We start from the raw sequence: 24,835 nt of genomic DNA on the forward strand, positions 1-24,835 counted from the left end.
GAGGACGCAGAGTGGAAGAGGGGGCACAAAGGAGCGAGTGAGTGAGTTACACCCAGCAAAGACAGGAAGAAAGTGAAAAGGGGGACAGGCAGTGAGAGAGAAAGAGGGGACAGAAGGGAAGTTGTATAAGTTAGACAGAAAGTTTTAAAAAAGAAAGGACAGTTCCTGCTGTTTATTTTTTCTCCTGTCTGCTGTATTATTTCTCCAGTCTGGGAGTCTGGGACAAAAAAGGGACAACTGGTTTCATCCAAAAAAGCAAATGGCTAATTTACTTTTTTACTAAAGCACAGTGTTACTCTTAAGAGACACCAGTTGTCAATATTATGACTGCAGCTGCTGTATCATGTACTTTGTTGCTAATAAAGTATTAAAACTGGAAACAGACGTCTACATGAAGGCGCACTGTCGTACTTTGAAAAGCTTTTTGGAACTGGAAAGTTTTAAGTTGACATTCTGCTCTTCTGGCAGGAGTAAGTTGTTTTATTTGAGAACAATTGGAATGTCTTCTGTGGAGTCATTAACACAGCTCTCTGTTTCCTATGAAGTGGACAGAAAATAAACAGTACATTGGAAGGGTTCTCTTCTTCTCTTTAAATGTTAAAAGGATAGTTTGTAAGACTTTAATGTCTAGGGTGCCCCCGATCTTTCATTTTCTACTTTGGTTTAAAGGTTTGTCCTGTTTTCTAGAAATGTATCTCCAGAAGAGCTACAGTGAAAGTTTTTGCTGGTCAAAAGGTAAATATTTAACCTAGTGAATACAGCTTTAGCTTAAAATGATATCTGCTGCCTGGTCTTCCAAATAAAACTGCCAACAGCTTTTTTAGAATTTGTGTTTAGATTTGTGGAAACTTAAAAGTGCAGGCGGAAAAAAATGAATTAAACTCATAGAGAACAGCAAGCTTTGAACAAAAGGTTTGAAAGAATTCCTATCACTGGTTTTCCCTACAGTATGCAGACATGGGCTTATCTGGATTTGCACACCCTGGTTAACAAGTCTCATGATTGTGTCCAGCTTTGTTCATCAAACTGGGGACTGTCAGGCGCACCTCTCCGAAACCATCCAGTCAGCTCAGTCCAGTCAGTAAGAGTGACACAGTTTTCATGAAACTCAGGCCTTGAAAGGGATAGAAAGAATAACATTCTTTGGAACATGTATCATCTGCTTTTCTGGATGCTTTCTAGGGCTCTTGGAGTGATTGACGTGAGAGGTGCTTAAATTAGTGAAGGTCAGCCGTCATCACGACTGTCATAAACTGCAGGATAAGTCTGGGCACCCGTTTACATATCTCTGTGTTCCATGGGGATGTCTTGTGTCCGATTACTGTCCATACTCCAGCGTGCAGTGAAGAGAGTTATCCTGGGAGTCTTGTGCTGTGGTTCAAGGAAGTTTCATTAAAATTTCACCTTTCCACTGGCTATCAATTAGTGATAGGAAATCTTGACTGGAAATGTTGTAATGCCTTATTTTCATTAGTGCACAAAGCGATTATGTTTGACTGATCACACCATGTTTAGGGTGCATCTATGTCAAGAGCAGTGCAAATGTTAATTAACGAGCCAGGATATGAAACACTATTGTGCTGAGATGACAAGGGCTCAATAACAAGAGTGTGAATGATTAAAGAAGTCGGTTCAGCAGTCTTTCAGTGCAGTGGCCTGATGTTTTCAGTCCAGACCTGTTGGCTCCAGTTTACAACATGAGCCAGCCGACTGGGAACAGATATTAGTGTGCCTTCAAAGCCAGGAATATAGTCATGTGGTGCCCTGCCCCCGAGGAATTCTGTAAGGTGCGAAGTGAGTAAATTGCATAATTCAGAAATTGCACAACTCCCTCATGAAGATAGATGGAGAAAATGTGGTTTTGCTTACAGGTTATGAGTAACAGCCCAGCTTCACTTGAGAATCAGAGACTTGAAAAACAGGGATAATTCAGCAGGGTTTGAATTGGTGCCAGGGAGCTTATTCCCCTTGAAAACAAAATCAAATGAGTTTCTTCCAGTTGAATTAGTTTCAGATGGTGGTGAAAATTCAGTCATTTACTCTGTGGTCTCGGCACCATTTCTTCAGCTTTTATTTAATGCAGTGCACTCTCTTGCACCTGATTAACAGCACCAGCATAATTAACAGCATTAGTTGGGAAAGTGCACATAGCTTGTGCATCATCCTGTCACGCTAGATGGCAAGTTTACAGTTAGCAGTGCTGTGAGTTTTTTTTACTATAAGAAAATACAGTTTTACAGCTAGAATGAAATCTGACACCATTACTGTGAATGGCTTTTCTGTAGTAAGATAATTTGATTTGTATATCAAGCTTTTATTAAGTTATTGAAAATTAAAAGATAAAACAGGAGTAGAGAGCTGGTATTAGGTCACAAATCCATCTCTATTATTTTGTATGAGATAAGTATGGTGTGCTGGTGGTACCTGAGAACAGGAATACTGATTGTCAGTAGAAACACCTGATTGTTCGATTGTTTTGTTCAAGGTGTAAAGTATGTGCAAAGGCGTGTGTGCAGAAATGGGCCATAGCAGAACAATGAGGAATCACTTGGGCTCAGGCGACGTTGGAAATCTTGAACAGTGAGACAATCGCCAAAATCAAAGAACAGTTCTTCTCTGGCAGTGCATTCAGGGGTCGTGTGGTTGTATTCGAGCGTCTCTGAAAAATGTAGAGTGATAAATGCCGTCATCTACTGTTGCTCCTGATGCCAGAGTTTCAGTGTTTCCAGCTTTGAAAACCAAGGCACGCTGTATTTGTTATAGGCTTGGTCTGTGCAGTCATCCTTCTGTGTTTGTGTTAATGTTTGCAGTTCTTCCTGTTTGTCTCTTGGTTGTCAAAATACCGGTGCCCCTCAGGCCTCACTGTATTGTTACCAGCGTTACATTGTCAAGAGACTTAGCAGCAGCGTGCTTATGTAACTGTGGTATGTGGCTTATGGCCCAAATATTTCCAGCACTGTAGATCCTTCTGTAGACCATAGATGGCTTAGAGTTGCTAGTAATAAATCCTGATGATAGATACCAGAAATATAGTGAGGTCTGGCATAGTTCTGGAATCAATATTGTAGCCGAAGGGGGGTTACACACAACAGTGATCCTCACTGTTGGTCTTGGAGAGTCGCGGGGCTCTCTTGTTTTGTTTCTCGTCATCTCTCAATGACTTAATTGAACCTTTCATTTGCTTCATTGGCTTTCATTACCATTGCTTCCATGTCATTAGTCATCGAGGGGTGTGAGATCTTTATAAAACCTGTAGCACTGCTACCCTTCAGGACCAGAATCATGAAGTAGAACATGTACACACACTACGTCAGGACATGAGGTTCCATTACTAAAATCCTTAAAGAGGTGCTAACACCTTTCACACACAAGCTGTTGCTGTACATTCACAAAATACAACTTACAGTGGTGTGAAAAAGTGTTTGCCCCCTTCCTGATTTCTTATTTTTTTGCATGTTTGTCACACTGAAATGTTTCAGATCATCAAACAAATCGAAATATTAGACAAAGATAACACAAGTAAACACAAAATGCGGTTTTTAAATGAAGGTTTTTATTATTAAGGGAAAAAAAAATCCAAACCTACATGGCCCTGTGTGAAAAAGTGATTGCCCCCCCTGTTAAAACATAAATCAACTGTGGTTTATCACATCTTTGGAAAGCTGAGTTCAATTTCTCTATCCACACCCAGGCCTGATTACTGCCACACCTGTTCTCAATCAAGAAATCACTTAAATAGGACCTGCCTGACAAAGTGAAGTAGACCAAAAGATCCTCAAAAGCTAGACATCATGCTGCGATCCAAAGAAATTCAGGAACAAATGATTTATCAGTCTGGAAAAGGTTATAAAACCATTTCTAAAGCTTTGGGACTCCAGCGAACCACAGTGAGAGCCATTATCACTGTGGTTATCTTTGTCTAATATTTCAATTTGTTTGATGATCTGAAACATTTCAGTGTGACAAACATGCAAAAAAATAAGAAATCAGGAAGGGGGCAAACACTTTTTCACAGCACTGTATTTGACATTTGTAAAAAAAAAACTTGTATATCCCCCTTGACCACAACAGCCCACGATGTTGGAGAGGCCAGGTGGCGGTGTGCTACAGTTTTCATCCATGAAAAGTCATGGTGTCTAGTTATCCACTGTCTAGTTATGACGTGGGATAATAATGTGGCCGAGATTTTACAGTATCTTATTACAGAAAGTGCTGCTCTGCAAAGCAAGCAGTGACATTCCTGTTCGACTGATCTGAACAGTCAGTAAGAATTAAAAAAAATGGTTTTCAAGAACTGCCTCCTGCATTCCAGTGCATTAAACCTGTCTTTTTGTCAGTTCCTTATTACTAGGCCAGATCAGTTGACAAAGTCTCAGGCTCCCATCTTCGCTCTTGGTGATCACCGGGCCTGGTTTGCATGTGTGCAGCCTGGCACCAGTGATGAGACATTTCCCAGTTTTAGGGCAGCTCTGTGCCCCTAGTCCGAGAGAGGTGCAATAGTAAAACGCCAGTAAGCTTCTTACCAAGGAGTCAAAGCATCAGAATCAGGCCTGTATAAAACTGTGTAACATTTTACCAATTAAACAGTGTGCACCATGGATTTACTGTCTCAGAGCCACGGCAACAACTTGTACTGACCTTCTTGAGAACGTTTCACTCAAAATAATGGTCTTTATGGCACAGCATGGTGGCCCCTCAGCGTGATGGTCACTACAGACTCTGCAAAGCAGTTGTGGATCCTGGTTTGATATTAATGGGTGGATGAGGCTGTTTTATCAACAGGGACATACTGTAGCACCAGAACCCTAAGACATTAAATGGTGATATCATATGCTGCTTTGTGTTCTCAACGAGCTAAAATTTAATGAGTGATGTAATTTATTTAAGCATGCCCTCTCGTAAAGCACATTGTTCAGGTTTTTTGTGATTTCAGATTTGCCATCGTCTGATGTCTGATATAAGTGCAGTTCATTGAAAGCACTCATAATGTTATTTACAGTACTCAGCGTCGTGCCTGAGCCACGTCATGGCACAGCATCTTTCTTCAATATCTTCAGCGAGCTATATTTAAGCTTGCTTTAAAGGTGCCGGTGAAAGACGAAGACGGTACTTGTTTTTCCTGAATTTGGACAACGTTTTTTTCATTGTTTTTGATTTAGACAGATTTTTTAACAGTCTGCATACAGGTGTGTGCAGGAAGGGCAATCCTGATTTTATTATCTTTTCTTAGAAATGTTTTAGCTGTTGGAACCCTCATTTCCCTCTCTCCTCAGGCCCAACTATCAGTCTGTCCTTCTAAATGTCAGATCGACTCTAATCAGGGCTCCACTTACCTCCAAGGTGCAACATCAGCTGATCCCAACCTGAAAAGATGAGGGTGTCTTCCTTGTTTTATCTGCAGAATCTTTTCTCTAGTAACACCTGAGGCAGTCTTCTATGTTTCTTGCCCTTAACCAGGATCACAGTTTTGTGAATTTCATTTATTTGTGCACGCTGTCTTACCTCCAGGCTGTGCAATAGAAATCAGCTTTATTGCATCGCTCCGAGCCCTGTAGCAAATGGAGTCTTGCAGGTGGAGATTTCAGAAATTGAAAGAGTGCCGAAACAAAACGGCACAAGTGATTTGTGCTAAATCCTTTTGAAAGCCATCATGTTTAAAAAGGACAAAATGAAAGGTGAGCTGGCAGCCATGGCAACATGGAATCATCAAAAACATCACTTAAAAAGCCTCTGGCTGACCCTTCACCCGGCTGTGAGACTCCCACTCAAACCTGCCCCGTTCATGCCTTTCGGACCACATTGTGATGACAATATGAAAATACATGTGAGTGGATTAATCAGGCGTGGCTGCTGTTCTCGGGATTTTCCAGAGTGATTTCAGAAATGGTCTTAGAATAACGTAGGATAACGCAGTGGTTCTTAAAATTCACTGTCCTGCAGCGCTTTGCCCCTCAAAATGTGTTCTCACACCCCTGATCCAGCATCCTTGAAGTAATTTCTGCCTTCGATGATTTGCCTTCCAGCCCGTCTCCCTCCCTCAGGGGGCACGTGCACCTCAGGTTAGGAACCGCTGGTATCACTGCAGGTTTAAAAAAACTGCAGCACAAATGCCATTATGTGGTCAATTCTTCAGTGTGTAGGAAGTAAACAACACAAAAACGTAACGGTGTGTTCATATCAAGGCCTGGAGCCCAGATAGCTGCCCGTCACCCAAAGGAGAGATCTGGTCATGATCATGTCTTCCATTAGCCTTGTCCAGGGACTCTACTGCGACCTTGATGTTTGTCATGCATTTTCAAGTGCTGTGTACCTCCATCTGTGTACTGTGCGTGTGGACTCAGATTTGCCTATCTGTGCCGATTGCAGACTTCGAAAACACTGCGCCACTAAGCAGGACCTTGTTTCTTGAAGCGCTGTACCAACAGAGTAAAAAAAAAATTGATTACAAACCTCATTTAATGAAAGAACTGATTGTGTTTTTTTCAGTAATAGCCGAGAAGGAGTGCCCTTCCTTAAACAGGACATTGTCTCCTAGTCACTTATCAGGCAGCAAATACTCAGACCTTCAGATAGCTCTCCATATTTCACTGTTATAACTCTCATCAGTCCCTGCTAGAACGAGATGACTGTGCATTGGAGGAATACTCAGATTTAACAGTGATTTAAGTTTTAATTATAATTTTCTGACAATCTTCTTATACAGATGACCACTGTTTGTGTGTATGGAGGGAGGCACATATTTTTATAGCCTGTTACTTAGTTCTACACCAATAGAGTACTGGCTTGTCAAAGTCAGAATGCTATTGCTTATGATAATAACAGTGTTTGTTATCTTAGTACAGCAAGATATTTAGGATTCACAAAAAGTCTAGTAATTTAAATAAAGCATGCACATTGATGCACTGTGTTGTTTGGATGGCGTTTTCCATTTGGGTGAGAAGGGAGCACCTTGATTGGAGCACAAATCACTTCGTAGCTGTGGAAGAACTGGCACAGAAATGCTACTTTATCAGAGCAAAAATCCCTGAACCAGAGGGTGTTCAGAAACCGAGGTGTATGTCATGTACATGTGATGGTGATCAAATGCTGGATTGGCCAATTTTGGAAAAAACGTACAATTCCACCCAGGTAATGGTGTTCTGGCCATTTCACTGAGGACTTTACGTCCATCGGTCTGTTGTCTGATCAGAGACGCAGCAAGCAGGGGCCTGTCCCAGACAAAGCCCAACTGCGAACAGACCACTGCTGTCCCCCCGGTTGAGACAACAGCCAGTGGAGCCTAGCCAGCATGTCTCAGGTGAGAGAAAGTGGAAAGACTGCGCCATGCAAACTCCACACAGACAGACCCCCAAGGCTGCCATCCTGCAGCTGTGAAGCTGCAGTGCTGACATGCAGTTTACAATGTCTGTTAATTCTTTAACCTGCTGAAGAAACTACAGAAAAGCCATATCAGAATGGCCAGAACTTTGATCTCTGTGTGTGTGTACCCAGCTTTGTGACACAATAAAAATAGATTTTGCATTGTCAGTCAGGCAAAGGAGCAGTGGGCTAGATAGGAAAATGACAATTACAGATAGAGTCAAGGCTTTTATAAGTAACCCAAGTAAACCAAGAATAATTACTGGTAGTTACACTATTGACAGGAGAAATACTTGTTGTTGGTGCTGTAGAATAAGCTCCAAACTGTATTACTCCAGCTATTTTACATACAGAGGTAGACATACAAAGCCACGTTAAATTCCACCAATCGACGAAAATCCCTCTTCGCAGGAAAGCCTATTAGATGTGCGGCAGCCTGTTGTCGGAGCAGATGCCTTTATCAACATGTTTATATAAAGCATTAGTCTTTATTAGTCCTGTTACTAGGACTTTGTGACTGTAATTGCTCATTGTAACTGACCTTGACAGCAAGAGAAATTACTCCTGGGTTCTTTAAAAAAAACAGCCCCTGGATGATAAGGGCTGCGTCCTGAGAGTCAAAATCCTTAGTGTCGCCCACTCAAGGAATTCAGAGTGCAGATCACCGAGGGCCTTGTTTGCCAGAAGCTCAAAGGGTTCCATCAGTAGAAAACTGTCATCAGGTATCAGGTGTAGAAACGGCCTCGTTTTGCTGTTTGATGATGATGTTCACACAAACACACATTTGTATCCCTGTCTTTGTGGGAACTCCCCATTGTCTCATTCTGTTTTTATTCATCATTTTGTTTTCTCACATTTTGTCCTCACATTGATGTCGATACATACACACACACATATAGGGTGCTTATAGAGATAATTGCCTATTCAGTGCGTTCTTAATGTTAACCCACCTGTGTGTCGTTGTTGTCTACTTGTCGTCCCTGCTTCCAGATGCCATTTCTCATGGTGCTGTCGTCAGAACAGGCCAATCAGCTTATTGAGTACCCTTCATGCACAGGGATGCTCAACATGGTGGTTAGTACTGTAGCTGTGCATTCTGCAACGTACAGCTCTACTGCAGTGTTCGCTATGTTGCAGATTGAGATGGAGGCTTTCTTACTTTTACAGAAGCAGTGTGAGGAGTGACTGTGTGTTGGTTGGTAGTCGAAATCTCTACCTGCCTGGCCTCGGTGCATGTTTCTGTAATGTGACTACAGCTCGCAGACAGCCAAAGGAAAGCTTCCTTCCAGACACATTAAGGTAGAGCGTTCCGACAGCCAGCTTTAAACCTGCAGACTGCGGAAAGAAGACATCAAAGATGCAGACATCAAAGGTGGGGCCTTTTCAAGACAGGTTTTGAAAGCGGTGCTGGACTGCTTCTGTCGACTCAGTGGCATGACATGAAACGGGCTTAGCGAGTATTCGATGACCGATTCCCATGTTTTTTTTTCAATTATAGTGTCTTTGACTCTTTCCTGGCAGCAGCGGTTCCCAATCCCAATGGCGGTGCAGTCCACAGGGGTGGACCCAGCTTTGCCAAAGAGTGTTTTGTAAACCTGTAAGGAGTGGATTATAATTGGTTGGTACATCAGAATGCTCACATTGAGTTTGTACACTATATGAGGTGTGCATGTGCATCACTTGGTTGTTAGTGTTAAGTTAGAAACAAATCTGCAGGCCAGAGAGGTTGGAAGGTGATAATTACTAGTCTTTAATCTTTTTAGGGTCTGTTGGACTGTTGTGTTTTAAAAAAACAGGAAAGTTAAAAGGAAGCAGCATGTACAGTATATGGGGTGTAGGCATTTAGGATTAGTTAAATGTTAAGTTAGCCTGATGGAGCTACAGTATGGGTTGTTCTGCTTCCTGTAAACCTGTTTTTTTTTTTGTTTGAACCAGCAATAATAAAGTCAGGAGCTATCCTAAATCCTTTGGTGCACCTCAGTGTGTTGAAGATTTGCATGTGTGAAAGTCCTGAATGGCCAGCCTGAACAAAGGGATCTTATTTCATTGGATTATAGCTCATCTGTATTACGTGTGTTTTAAAAGACCCCCTGAGACAAGGGAAATACAGCTTTCCAACACACATCTTTACTTGTGCTGCTGCAGTTTTTTTATCGAAGGCTGGGGATTATTTAGTTCTTCTGTCTGATTCTCCTCCTTCCTCAATGAGGGGTTTTAAGATAATCATTGAAGGAGCTAACGATCTGCCAAACTGACCTCAGTCTGCTTTTCCCCCTCACTGACTGCTCTACAAAGCCAGTAAATACCCAGTGACAGTTTTACAAATTGAGGGAGGGTCCTTTTTATGAATTTTTAGATTAATTTCCATGAAGAACCTTGTCAAAGTTTGTAATATTTTGTTATATCTTCTGAGCTGTGGAAATCGCACAGGGAGCGTGACAGTTCCATCTCTCACGACTGCTTGGTTTGCAGCAGGTCAGGGTGACCGAGAGGTTACCCAGTGTGCGCGTAAGGACTGGGGGCTGTAGCAAGCGCAACAAACCAGTTCTGAGGACTTCATCAATGGAGGACCTGTGCCAGAAACATTGAGCCCCATTCACAGCGCTGCAAGACTGTTTGTATGAGACCTCAAGACTTTAATTCATCCAGTGTTTTTTTTTAAAGATCCATGTTTTTCTTTTTTTTCCACGGTAGCAATGTTCAATTTAAAGTTTACACTTCTCAGACTTTAGGCAGGTACTGGTGCCCCCACACACAGAAAAAAATTAATAAAACTACACAAGTGTGACCTACGTTTTCCATCAGGACTTTATGTCTGTTGTAACAGACATTCTTCGCGGTGACTTCGCGCCATCAACAGAACGTCAGACCTGGGATTCCAAACGACAATAAAAAGGTGTGCGCTTTGCCTTCCTGATTTCGACGCTTCAAGGCCTGTCTCGGGATGTTCGTCCTCTCCCACAGGGGTTGACAATTCGTGGTGTTTACATGCTGGCTCCTTTTCAAGTGTCCCCGCTGAAGAAGCAGCCTCTAGAATCATTAAGGAAAAAGGCACTCCGGGGCTCGGAGCTGTCACCCGGCAGCGAGTTTTGTCAGAGCAGCCAGCCAAAGCAGTGACAGTCTTCTATGCCTTTGGGTGCCTTATTGCTTTTATGAAACAGGTTTGAGTTCTCTAGACCGCACATAGCTTGTCCTAGACTCAACATTGTCCAATGTAATGACAAGACTTGCAGCGCTGGTTGACCTGCCATGGCTCTGAGAGTCCTTGTGAAATGATTGGCTCGTGCGTGTGCTAGGCGCGTACGTCGGTGTTGTTCCGGTGGGCTGCATGACTGCTCTGGCGAGGTGACGGTTGTGTTTGCCCTGGGCTGACGAGCTGCGAGTGATTTTCGCTATCCCGGTCGCGCAGAGCTGGAGCGCGGTGCTGACCTGCTGTCCCCTGTTTCCCCCCGCAGACCCGGAAGCTGACCAAGGCGGAGCGGCAGCGCTTCAGCGAGGAGGTGGAGATGCTGAAGGGGCTGCAGCACCCCAACATCGTGCGCTTCTACGACTCCTGGAAGTCCACTGTCAAGGGCCACAAGTGCATCATCCTGGTCACCGAGCTGATGACCTCAGGCACCCTTAAAACGTGAGTCTGCAAACAGGCAGGCACAGTTCATTATCACTCTGATCCTGGGCGTCTAGAAAAAGATGTTTTAAAGAGCGTATCTCTCCGTCCCTGTGCTTAGTCTGTAATATTCCTTCTTAATGATTCTGTTATATTACTTCTGAATGAGCGAGGCCCTGGCTGTGCGGGTCTGAGTGGGTCGGAGCGAGTGAGGCCGTGGTTCTATGTGCCGGTCTGAGCCAGGTGCTTCCGTGTCTGCAGCTATCTGAAGAGGTTCAAGGAGATGAAGCTGAAGCTGCTCCAGCGCTGGAGCCAACAGATTCTCAAGGGGCTGCACTTCCTGCACACGCGCACGCCTCCCATCATCCACCGCGACCTCAAGTGTGACAACATCTTCATCACCGGCCCCACGGGCTCGGTCAAGATCGGGGACCTGGGCCTGGCCACGCTCAAGAGCGCCTCCTTCGCCAAGAGCGTCATCGGTAGGCATCCAGCGGCTGTATTGTGAGACATCTCACAGTTCTTTTAACGTTTTCTTTGCATTTTACAAAGAAAAGGCAGAACCCAGTGTTTTTTTAAATGTTGACACTCTGCCCTTAAGCAGCATAAATGACATTCTGTTGCTCTGGAGCGCATGAGCTATTTTTAACTGTAGCATGTTGTTCCAGCAGGCAGAAACATAACTTGGTCCAGCTCTTAAAGGAGGTATTCATAAAGCATTTGTCTTATAATGTCTCCATTGGCGATTAGAAACAAGACAGTATTAAAGAATAAAATAAATATCAATACAAATCTTTCGAAATGCCAATTGCAGAGTCACCAGAGGAAGTTTAAATCTTTTTGTTTTTGAAATTGCTTTCTTCTAAGCTCGCGCAGTACACTGAGAATGACTTTATGAGAAAGGCCCAGAGCGTTTTCGACATTCTTGTTATGACATGAAGCTTCTTTCATTTTTGATGGTGTCTTATGCGAAAATTTAGATCGTGTGGGCTGTTCCCGGCTGTCCGATCAGTAGCGTTTGGAGAGAGGTGACTAAGGAATGTCCTTGCAATGCCCTTCAGGGACTCCAGAATTTATGGCCCCAGAGATGTACGAGGAGAAGTACGATGAAGCTGTGGACGTCTATGCCTTTGGGATGTGCATCCTGGAAATGACCACCTCAGAATACCCTTACTCCGAGTGCCAGAACGCTGCCCAGATCTACCGCAAAGTCACTAGTGTGAGTGCCATCTGCTCTGTGATTTACAAAAAATACATCTAGATCCTTGTGGGGTGTGGGGTGAAGTGGAAATAAATCCTCAGGTCTCCTGTTCCTCATTGATTTCTTGGAACGAAGCATTCTGGCACGTCAGCAAGGAACCGTTTCTCTCTCACAGCGCTTGAGCGTGTGAAGTTAGTCAGACTCGAAGAGTTGCAGATATGACGCAAAAAGGTGGTAACAGAGAAAGAAAGGACATCTTCCTCTTTGGGGCTTGTGAACTTCTGACTGCACTAAGGGATGTGTTTGTGTTTTTTGTCTTAAAGCGCCAATTACTGTATGTTCAAAGAGGGCAATTTAGACTGTCAGACAATATTGTGATTAGTAGGAGCAAACACTTCTGTAAGAATTAGTGATAGCCTAACCTGTTATCAATCCTAATGACCTCAGACATTTCTTTAAGTTGTGCAGAAGGAAAAAGAAGTGTCAATGTTTGCAGATGCATGCAGTGTGTATATAATTGATGGAGGTTTTGTGCAGAGATGGTTAGAGGGTTCAATGGCCTGCTTTTGAGGCTGCAGAGGTTTACAAAGCAGTTTCCTTTTTCCTGGGAAAGTGCATGTTTTCAAGAACAGTTTTAAGTATCTCGACAAATTTGTGTAATTTCCTCCGAAGGACCCAGAAACCTAATGGCTTGTGCCCGGCTCTTCAATGGTAGTCTTCCATTGAGGGAACTTTCCATAAACAGGCAGTAATAGTTTGCCCGGAGCTACAGCTGGAAATGAAACCGATCTTTAATGGCCCGTGACACTTCAGGGAAAATAAACTTGTAGATCCATGCAAACGTACCAGGAGGAGCACAGGAGGTACAGTGGGCGGCTGGCCAAGTGACCAGTTTCGTGATTAAAGGAGAAAGGGGAACTGTTGTTCCTACAGTATTTATTCAGGTGTGTTTGACAAGGCCATTGTTTTAAACTGATTTTATTCTCATAATACTTTATACAAAATACCTGCAATACCTAGTAGCTCGAAATCAGCAGCTGTCATTCTTTTTCCCTTTTAAGAATAGGAATCAGTCTACTTTATTGTCCACATACAGTGGAAATGTTTGTTAGGCCTCACTGAGACAACAGTAAAAACACCGTATTTAATGTACAGAGTTTATAAAACATTTACCATGGATTTTACAGAGTGTACAATTACCATACACTACAGTACAAAAAAAAGTTGTAAAATACCCAGTGGTTAATTAAGCGATTGTGGTGGTCTCTGCGTTGATCTGCATGCAGAAGAAAAATCAATATGGGATTTATGTGTGCAAATCAGAGAAGGCCAGACAGCTCTAGCAGGGAGAACGCAGAAGTCTGCTCCAGACTGTGACAGTGGATTTGCTTTCGAGAAGTCTGTGTGTAAGCTAACATTGTATCTGGGTGTGAAGTGAATCCATCACCTGTTCGTGGTTTGCAAAATGAGGAGAAAACACAAGAAAAAGGAAACAACCACAGAAAGGCTTGAATCCCATAACAAGCTATTAATGCTTCCCTAATAGAGTACAGACAATTTAAAAAAGCCCTTTTATTTACTTTCCCATTGGAAACAGTACATCATACTCTTTATTCACTGGAGCTTGAAATGGGAATTGAATGCGTGGCTCTGTGATCCGTCTCTCCCTTCTTCAGTGATAACACACACCTTGTTGTCCTTGACTGCTGTTTACAAGGGTGAAGTCAGCTGAAGGAGCCTTTGCTCTCTGGCTATCATGGTTAATCAAGGGAGCCCTCAGAGTGCGTGACCGAGCAGAAGCAGAGGCACAGCAGACGCCCACAAAATCAGTTTAGAGGTCATCTTCATCCCGCCCCAAAATACAGCGCCTCCCTGCTTTTTAAACCTAACAAAGGGACGGCGTTTGTTATTTTCCCTTCGTTGCTTAAAAACGTACCGCTGTAGGAAAGTTCGTTTGCGATCTGTCTCCAGCCTGGAACAGACAAGATGTTTGACATTGCCTAAATCAGGACAAGAACTAGCAACAAGGCAAAAGCAAACACAGCCTCTCACTGATCAGTGAATTTGGTTGGATCTTGGGTGGAGAGTTTAGCCACAAGTGGTCAGTTAGTTTCAAAGCATAACCACATTTTCGAACAGTGTTACTTGCTGTTTAAAGTGAGGCAATAAAATGCAAATAATCGAGATACGGGTCTCACTTGTTCACAATTACTGCCCTTTTAAAAACTTAGATTTTATTCCCCACAGTCCTGCATCCAGTGCTCAGTCAGCTGACCTTGTCCTTTCAAACCGTGTCCTGACAGGGGTGGGGGGGTGAAAACAGCTGTGATCACCCACAGCTGTATTTTTTTTTCCCTCATCAGAACACTCTTTTGCCAGCATCTCGGTCTATTGATCCTCCAGGTATTGTTCAGGCATGATGACCTTGATTGACGTTCCCTGAAGAAGGAGCAGCGCTACTTTTGTTTTATCACTGTTTATGAATGGGAAAGGGATTGCAAACAGAGAGGGTGCGTCTGGGAACAAAGTGGGTAGTTGCTGATTTACTCTTACGAACCACATTCTTCCATAGGCCATAACTAGAGTCCTAAATCTTAGACGGGTTTCCAGTTATGGATACTTTTAAAAAGTAAAAACTTTTTCACACTTTCCGTTACAGAAACGACTCCTTTGAAAAGCCTTGTTTGGTTTCTAATAATCTTAGTGCCTGTTTACATAAAACGTACCAGAATATTTGCATTTTGCAATCTCTGCTTCCGCCAGCTTTCTTATCAGGGATTCTGGCCGCTGGCCTGTGCCTTGTCTGCATCTCGTCCTTTCCTCGCAGTGAGAGGGTTCAATGGGTCTCTGATACCCTGATACAGCAGCGTGGCAAGGGCCTGTGAGGTATTCCCAATACTGGCGAGAAAGTGCACAGAGATTTAATAGGTCCGGTGGCCGTGGGCGTTTTCTGTGCTGTGGTCTCGGGGACTGTTCTGAGCAGAATGAGCTTGCTATGCCAGATTGCTCTGGGTGCAGCAGGCATTTCACAGTTTTAAGAGAGCAATTATTCTGTCTCCTTTCTTCAGCCCTCCTATGGCAATGGAGCGTAATGTACTGTATCTCTGTCTTGTCTAAAAACGTGGTCGAAATTAGGCATTTATTTGCACGTTTGTAGTCTTTCTAATGACAATGATGTAATTCAGTTTTAAAGACAGGCACATGCTTTACACTGAATGATTTGCATTTTGGCCATTTCTGTGTTTTTATTTGCGAACACAAATTAACAGTATAGTCAATATCACCAATCATTTAGAGTATTATTGAAATCACAAAGTCTCAATGATGCTGGATTAGAGACATGCAAAGGCTTATGTGCTTGTCCGTGCCTTATGAACATTAGCCATGGTCAGTGCTCAGTATTTTTAAGACTTTCCCTTTGTTTTTTCCCTGCTTCTGCCTTTACATTGCCTTGTCATTTGTTTCTGCAGTTTGTCTATAGCTTACGTCCCATCTTGACTATGAGCCGACTGCTCCTTATTACAGTGTGCCATTCTTTTACTTTGGTGTACCTCACCAAGAAGAAATTCATTTATTGTTGTTTTACAGAACTGGACTTTGTCCCAGACTGCCTTTGTTTTTTGGCTGGGTATGAAAATCTTCCCCCTCCAACTGTTAACAGTGTATCCTGGTTATTTTACTGGTGTGGTTTTGGGGAAGAGGGTAGCAGGGCTCTCAGTGATCTCAACACTGGCTGCACTGCAGAAAGGTCCGATAGCAGTGACAGTATCCAGTACATTATTACCTTATTACTTTATCCTGGTGCCTGTTACAGGGATGCGTCTGCACATCAGGACACAGGGCAATGCGCTGTTTAAGGTCTGTGTGCTGAGGGAGTAGATATCTTGTCTGCTGGAATTAAAGGGCTCCAGTGCTGGGTTTTGGGTACATGAAAAAGCTCTGCATGGTGCTTTTTAAGTGGGAGCTACATCGGTACAGAACCAGGAGAGAGTGTCGGGAGACTGAAGCAGGCAAAGTATCTCGAAGCTGCTGTAGTCTTTTCAGAAATGGCCGGATCAGGAGTTTGGATCACTCATTCACGATAACTTGATGGGACTGACTCGACAGCTTGCCCTTCTGCAGTATGATCTCCAGTCCTTTGGCTTGAATCAGTTTTAATCGTCCTAGCCTGTTTTTATTTTCTTAACCCCTGCCACAGTCCCAGGTAGGTGCAGAGCTACAGTGAAATGTGATAGACTCATTGATTCATTTGGTGATTTCCATTTTGCACCAAGTGTTTTTTCTTGAACATGTGGCTTGAATATGGCGGCTTCTTCTCTTAAAACTTGCAAGACATTGGCCAGCACCCAGCAAAGGCCTCTGCCCTGTCACCCCTCTCTGGCCCTGCCCGAAACAGCCCTTCTCCAAGGCTATTTTCAAACTACAGAGAGCTTCTCAGGTGGGGTTTTCTGATTGAAATGCCTGTTGGGAGAGTAAAACTGGGATTGTCAGCTTTCCTTTGAAGTTTAACCTTAACCTCAAACATTTGACACCTCAAGCTTGCAGTAGGTCTCGGAAACCCATAAAACATCCCCATGACCTGACTGCTCTCAAGTGAGATCTCAAACCACATTTGAGATGTGGGACATTTCCTCTTTAATGAGGGAGTGTGCGTCACAGTCTTGACTGTAGATTACTGCAGAGATTGAGGCAGGCTGGGCGGAAGGATTAGGCCCCACACTTACCTGCAGCCAATGCTGTCTAAGATCGCAGACACGACACTGTCAGTCACAACATCGCCGAAGGCAGGGTTATTTTTAGCATCAGAAGATAAGGTGGAGAAGAACGCTGTTAAATGGACCAGAAAATATGCCTTCAGAGGTACCATGTGGAACCTGTGCTCAGTTCACTGTGCCTCATTCGTATTTGAACACATCTTTGTTTCAGCAAAGATTTAGAAAAGAAGATTTTAAAATGATTTGCAGTTCTTCATGAATCCTCTATGTGATCCATAACAGAGTAGCTCACATCCTTACAAAAATTACCTGCTTTCATATTCCCTATAGACATCGTAATTTAAATCTCATTGATTTAACTTTGGAAATAATGCATGCAGCCAAACAATTAATTGATCAAATGAAAGACAGTTGATTTATGATGCTCAAGTAGTTTTGTGATCACAGGGCTCTTTGGCTCAACTAAACAGATTCCAGTTAGTTTTTTTGTGACTGTGGAATTTGAGAACATATTAGCAGGAGCAGTAATTGCATAAACTAATCCTCAGAACGGGACAGGCCATTTGCACTGTTAAATCCAATAAGATAATTTACTTGCAGATTACAGGGAATTGTTGTAAATTGCATCAACATATTTATATGCAATCCTGCTAAACATTTTTATGGAATTACTAAACTGTTATTTCATTATACACATTCTGAGAATATATCATTCCAGTACCACATGAGAGGGCACAGATCTGAAACATACTTTAACAGTGTAATTCAGTTCAAAGTCTTCTGCCTTTCTACATGTTTTTAGAATTGGTGTCATAACAGCGTCTTTGTTTTGGTCCTTAAAACCAAACTATTTTATGTAGATTTATAAAAAGCTTCTGTTTGATGGTAGCTTTTTTAGAGTAACATCTTAAGATTTGACCTCTGAAAACCTGAACTGAAAATTAAAATGGGTCTGAAGTTTAGCACAACTGGTGGTCCGTAACTAGTTCCCAAGGGAATACAGCAGCAGTAGTTAGAAGTAGATAGATAGAAGATAGAAGTAGATAGAAGTCCCCAGCTCACAGCTGAAGTATCTGACTGTAAGAAAGTGATCTGATGGAGTCTTTTATGTCTCTGATAGGTGGGCGTGTCAGAGGAGCATCTCTGTGTTGACCTCAGGATTTAAATATGTGTGGTCTTAATAAACTGAGCCACAAAGAAACACAAGAACAGATTGTATTCATGAATTACTTTTATTAGGCGAGTACGTAAAAGTCAAGAGTCTTCCATGCTGCTTGTTCGTCCTGCTGTTCTGTGTTTATGTTTTTGATGATGCCTTAATGACTTTGTATCAGAGCATACATGCAAATAAGCATTTCATAGCACTTGTGCACATGACAAATAAACTGAGCTCCGGTTGTTTGAAACTGAGTGGCTATGTTGAAGCGGTGAAGATAATTTACTCTGCAGCTCTGCAACAGGGTATTTGCATTTGTTTTAAATACCTGCCATCTAATTTGAAACTTACTTAACGTATTGTCAGTTATTAAATAGGAGAGATAATTAACAAAATTGTTGGAAAATTGTGATGGGAGAGCAATGATTCGTATCGTTTGACTTCACATGGGGGTGGGATGTTTTGGGCTGCAAATCGGCAGGGAAGCATTTTCTTGAAGCCTGTTTTAAAGAGCTCGGCAGCTCTGGAAGAGCTTGGCTCGCGGAGTCCAGGGGCTGCATTGCTTGGTGAGGCATGGCCATGCACTAGCAGACAGGAGTCTGCGATGTGGAGTCCACACCAGCCAGAGCACAGCGCTGTCTTGTAGGGGGCTGTGGAGGGAGGGGGGGCGGGGGTGGGCGGTGTCTGGTTCTCAGCATGTCAGCAGGGTGTTCATCTGAAACTGCAGAGACAGCTTCACAAAGTGTTAACGAGCTCTTTGATTCCCCAGGGGCAGATAGCCTTGTACAGATCCATTCTCACATTTCATGTTTTGCCTCTTGCCTCTGAGGCCAGTGCAGGATGGCAAAGAACAATCTATATGGACTCGAGTCTGAGCTAAGTACAGTTACACTTTAGCTGTTTGCTGAAACCTTTCTTTGTGGCCTGTGTAAGATTGTACGTACTGTACAATGCCACATTCCCCTGGTGATTGCGAAATGTGCCCCTCTTTATATTCTACAAGTGCAAGCAAGCTTGTGCACTTTGGGAATAATGCCTCTTATTTTACTGAGAAGCATGTCATTATGCTAATAGCTGCCTGTACAAAAAAAATAACTCTCAAAAGTATTTGTAAAACACCATTAAACCATTAAGAACCAATTAAGGAGTAAAAACAATGGATCATCATCGTGCAGCATGGGATCAAACAAGTGCGAGATACATTGGTGATCTTCTGTCTATGACTATCTTCTTCCAGCTCAATCCAAAAACCATCCTGATTGCAAATTGCAAAAGGGCTTGACAGCAACGGTTCCAGCCTGTAGCCTGATTTCATTAAAGCTCAGGAGCTGAGCAAGACGGGGCCTGGTCCGTAGTGGGGTGGGAAACCTCTGAGGAAAACCAGGTTGCTGCTGTAGGTGGTATTTGTGTACCAGTATGTGGCGCTGTTCCCTCTGGATCAGGCTTTCCATGCCAGGGCCTCAGTGTGGTGACCTGTCACACAGTGCTGAAGGAGGTGCTAGGAGAAGTTAAACCAGGGTGCCAGCTGAATTCCACTCTGGGTTTCCACAACGTGGTCTTCCTAGAGTTTTCCTCTTAATTCAATTGGTGAAGTAATTTGCATTATGGCAGCTGCTGTACAGTATATCACATAGAAATGCAGGCAATTATAGTTATTCTTGATTTTTACCCTTGGAGAAAATCCAGCTCACTATTTTCCTTAGTGCGAATGTGATCCACTCTGTTTTTCCCTGCTCATTGCTCTCTCCAGTCCTGCAATCACATGATTGTATCCTGTGGAATTGTTATTCTCACTGTGCATATGACCCAGGCTAATGAATAGCAAGTGTCTGGCTAAAGTAATATTGTATCAGTCTGCTCTCAGATAGTTCCTCCTTAAGACAGAATGTTTCGATTTGCAGCTGTACTTTTTATACAAAATGCCAATGTGCAAATGACAGTGCCATTTTAGTCATCAGGATATATAAAAGCTGTCAATTAAGTCTTAATGAAAATGCTTAATTTGTTATTAAGAAAGCACCTTAACATTGAATGTGGCCTCTGTTAAAATCCCATGGCTTAATAAAAATATTAGTGTTCCTAACTGTCTGGCTTAATCTCCTGTCCCTGTCATTCACTTTTATCGCCTGAAAGAACCTCAAGGTCATTTTGTCATCTTGGCAGACGGAGCTTTCCCTTCTTGTCTCTCTCTGCCTTTTCGGCTGGGGTTTTTATTTAGTTTTTTTTTATGGTGAAAGCATCTGATTAAGGAGAATCGTTAATCCTGCAAGGAGCGAAAGATGTCTTCACTGTATGAACAATGAGGGGCTCCTGGTCGACAAGGTCACTGAAGGCTGCTGTTCCCCCTGGGTCCCACGCAGGCGCCCAGTAGGGAATCTCCTTTGTGCCCGGTTTATAGAGCTTATAGAGAGCTTCTGCACACAAGATTGTGTGTTTATTTTTTAAGGGTCAGATAAAGCTCTTGCGCCAAAATCACACGGCGCTGCTGGCGGTGGTTTTATCAATCGCGTGGTTTCGCTTTGCTCCAGTCAAGATTTCCCACACCTCGCCACCGACGTCACTGGTGCTGTGCCAGAGGCAAATGGCAGCGTACAGCCACAGATTTCAAGTTAGATTTGTTTTGGGTGGGGTTGTTTCCCTCCATTATTGCTGGCGACTTGACCGTTGTTTTTCCTCCGGTTCTCGATCTTGGCAACCGGCGTCGTGGGCTGTGATCAATGAGGATCCGGCAGCACAAAGCAGTTTCTCGCTCAGTGAGGTCTATCAGGTGGGAGTGCGACACACCTTTACACTGTAGGCACTGATGCCGATTCCTCTAATAAGCTGTCAGACAGTCCCTGAAAGGCGGTTTGTTTCATCTGGCTCCGTGCGGAGTGCAGAGTTAGGACTCGCAAACTCAGGTGGTAAACTGAGGATGACGGTAGTCTTCTCTGACAGTGCCTCCATCATACAGTTTGGGCTGTACAGGATACACTGCTGCTTTTACTCATTCTATACAGCTGGTTACTGTGACTAGTCTGGATTCACCCAGTCATGAATTGGCTTACAAGACCATTTTCTTTTCTTGTCCTGATTATCAACAGCAAACCCTCTGCAGCACACATGAAACTTAAAATGGCAAAAATGTCTTTGAAGTCACATACAATGGGCATTTTAGCATTTTGCTGTCTGTTCTTTACAAATGTCTCATGGAGGCTGCTATCACTAAAAACTGGCTTTATAGAAGGTGGCCCTAATCCAATTTCTCTGATCCAAGTAGGATTTAAACTACTTTAGTTTTATTAACTTCTGCACTTTGCCTGGAAGGTCACTGTTTCGTTTAGGGCTTGTCGTGCAGCTTTTGTAATTAAATCAGTTTATCTCATTTCCATCCTGAGGTTTACAGATACGCACATACAGTACAAAGGCTTCTGGGCTTTGAACTTAATGTGTGAAAATGCTTGAAAGTGAATCTTTAATACTTTCATGATAAAGCCAGGGGTTTCATTAGGGATGTGCAGCCCAAGCTAAATAAAAGCAGAAGAATATGTCTAATCTACAACTGCAAACCTCTAAATGCACATTTCTTTTTCTGTATATCACTGTTTCTTTAAATGCTGTATTGGAAAAACACTTCACAGCTGAGGAAAGTGATTCCAAAGCTAAAGTAATCAAGCAGAAAGATTTACACAAGTTTTATTTGGAATCATCTTGTTCTCCCATCCAATCAGGAATCTGTTCTGTTTTCCAGTAAAACCTGCTGCATTTGTGTTAAGACAATGTCACGTCAGAAAAGGACATCTTACATCTTTTAACAATGCTTGGAAAGAACAACAAAAGTTGCTCAAAAGTCGTGAAAGATCTCCTGGCTCAAAAGAGAGAAGCCACCAGTCAGGTCAACGTATGCTGTTGAGAGTCTTTAGATATTCAGTTAAATACAGTTTCCAGCTTGCAGTTTTCATGCAAACTCAGCCATGTCTGTTTGAGAGTAAGATCGCTTTGTTTTTCTTATTTAGATTGTTTCCCTGTTACTTGTTAAAGGATCTTCAAGAAAGGTTGTTGTTGGTTCATTACAAAATAGCTTGAAGTGATTTTTGATAAAAGTGAGCAGAGGCTCAGAACAGTGCTATACGTGCCAACTTCTAGCACATACTTTTCCTGGTGGCATTGATGTTACCTAGATTACATGACACGTTCACCGAGAGGACCGAGAGTCAGCTGTTTCAAATGTAAAGCTAACTGCGTGTCGAAAAGCTGAAAGTGCTCACGGTATCAGAGAGAAAGAGGCAAAGATTAATTTTACAGTTGAAGGTCTTTAAAGAGGTGAGAGCCACAGTGTAACAAAAAACTATGGAGGGCAGGGACGCGACTCTTAAGTGGCTTGTCTGAGTAGCTGTGACTTAGTGTGGCTCTCAGTAAGCTCTGGTCAGGAATGCTCCTCCTTCCCAGTCTCTCTCCCTCTCCCACATTCCCAGTCCATAGCCTCAGAAGGTGCCCCGGTATCATGCTGACTGGTAGGAGATGCCAGTGGTTATTTTCAGCCTGTGTGCTGTAAGTGAAGGGTTACAGGTTTCTCGAAAGGGAAATGTTTATGCTATCAACATGCCCTGTGACGATGGCGGAGTGTGTCTGCACAACATAACTGAGCATGACATGACACTAGCACAGATCAAGCCGCCATCCCCCTGCCAGTGATGTGCGTGTTCCTGTACACTGTAAGCAAGCATTTGATGTGTTGAAAACATTTGCAAAATGAGCACCACCGTATTAAAGTGAGCAACCCTAAACATAGTAGAGTTACGAAGGAGCAGGTAAAGGTTTATTCCATGCTGAAAAGGATAAGAGACACAACGTTTCGGCTGTGCAGCCTTCTTCGGGTTTCATTATAACATAGATTAAATAATAGAATTATGTTACCTTCCCACCACACAACCACGCCTGTGGCACAAACACCAGCTGTCTGGGCGAGCATCTGCATCAGGCCCTGCTTGACTGTCAAAGCTAAGCTTCCGGTATGTTAACCAATATCTTATATCTTTCAATTAATTTGTTCATTTATAACTTTTTAAAAATTTCATTTCATTTCTCCTTACCCTCTTCATGCATGCATTATGTAGTTCTGAAAAGCATGTGTGCATATTATTTCTACCGAGACTGAGTGCAGCGATATGACTCTATAACTAAAATGCGTCTCATATGGTTTGTAAATGTGACTGAATATTTAACCCACAGTTAAGTAATACAGTATCTTCTGTTACAGCTGTTGTACTTTCCATACTCTGTATTTAATCTGAAAGACGATTCCAAGCACCGCGCACTGGTGATTTCAGTATTGCATATCCTCCTTACGTGCATAAGTGCTCGGTGTTTGGCCATTTCCTTTGAGCCACTGTAACATTCAGCAGGCAGGACGAGTGGCAGTCAGTGCTGTCCTCTAATCCGATTTCCCCATCCCATACCGCTAAACCAGCTTACCGGGTTAGAGATCGACGAAGCGCTGCTTGGGCTTTTCTTCAGGCCTCGCCCTGTGCGGTGAGGCGGGGGAGACTGGAGCCCTGCAGTGTGGATGAATTGACAGAGGTTTTCCTCTCCCTTACACCCCACAGCCCCCATTATTAACCCATTCATTCCTCCATGTGTAGAATACAGTGTCTCTTGGTAGAGCAGCGTGGTTGAGCTGTGGAACAGAAACTCAGCCTGGTCCCACAGGGGGCAGTACTGAAACACCTTTCTGTTAGGATGTGGTGCCATTGGTTGTGATGGAATGGTTTTGTATGGCTAGGATAGGAATAATGGGTATTGAAACGTGTGAAAATAAAAAAAAAGTAATGACAAACTAATGTTAATATAACTCATCAGTCATGCTTTGGACTGAGGTGTCCAATTTGAGAAGCAGCACTGGCTGCTGATGACAGAAAATATTGGGGCATCCATCGTAAGATGTGAGAGGGCAGTACCTTGTGGGTTTTGTTGCTTTGTGCCTACATGCACTTAGAGAAAAAACTTGCGTGCCACTTCGAAAGGGTTCTGCGTTGTGCATTTCAGTGGACTTGTCAGTAGGCCAGCCTTTTAAAAAGAGTTTCTGTGATGCTGTCTTCCACAGGGAATGAAGCCTGATAGCTTTTTCAAAGTGAAAGTCCCCGAGCTGAAAGAGATCATTGAGGGCTGCATTCGCATGAATAAAGATGAAAGGTAACCGTGCCGTTTTCGCTGCTCTGAGCTTCCACAAGACACTTCGAAATATTAACAGATGCCATGCTTATAGCCTTACAGTCAGAAATCGCTGAGAAAAGAGGCTGGAGGGTTAATCTGTGTGAGTAAAGATGGCAGAGGTCCTGGGAATCATTGTAAAGAAAACCAACTGTACCTGTTAAGCTTGTTATACCAGGGAGACAAAACAATAAAAGCAGGTCTAAATATGTCCTCGGTGTATAGACAATTATTCCACTTCTGTCAATTATCTTAATTACAAGGGATTTCTAATGACAGGAGGAAGGATAAGAATCATCTAGTTTATTGACTGTACAGGTGTTACGACACTTTATGCAACTGCGTTCAGAGGTATTGTATCTGTTTTTTATGTGGGGAAGCAATGAGCAAACTGTTCACTCTGGGGCACTTTGTAGGCCGGTTTTCTCATGTAAAGACCTGGGCCAGAGGAGTTCTGTGGAATCTGTGTCTGCCCCATTTCCTTTTATTAGGACAAAATATTGGAGCGTTTTTGTTTCTTTTGTCTTTCGCTGATGTTCTGATTGAATAGTGATCGGACTGCTTGCTCGATTTGTTTGTTCGCAAATGCACAGCCTTTACAAAAAAAA

General features: G+C 43.0%; 1 protein-coding gene across 1 annotated transcript in view; it reads left to right on the forward strand.

Moving 5' to 3' along the window:
• The window catches only part of LOC148814648 (serine/threonine-protein kinase WNK4-like), a 71,556-nt gene that overhangs the window by 23,373 nt on the left and 23,348 nt on the right, over positions 1-24,835 (forward strand). The window contains exons 2-5 of the mRNA XM_088906232.1: positions 10,815-10,987; positions 11,228-11,448; positions 12,028-12,185; positions 24,121-24,209. Coding sequence (XP_088762358.1) covers positions 10,815-10,987; positions 11,228-11,448; positions 12,028-12,185; positions 24,121-24,209 — 641 coding nt within the window. The remainder of the gene's footprint in view (positions 1-10,814; positions 10,988-11,227; positions 11,449-12,027; positions 12,186-24,120; positions 24,210-24,835) is intronic.

Source organism: Atractosteus spatula, chromosome 26 (assembly GCF_055471065.1).
Source record: "Atractosteus spatula isolate fAtrSpa1 chromosome 26, fAtrSpa1.hap1, whole genome shotgun sequence".
Classification (NCBI taxonomy): domain Eukaryota; kingdom Metazoa; phylum Chordata; class Actinopteri; order Semionotiformes; family Lepisosteidae; genus Atractosteus; species Atractosteus spatula.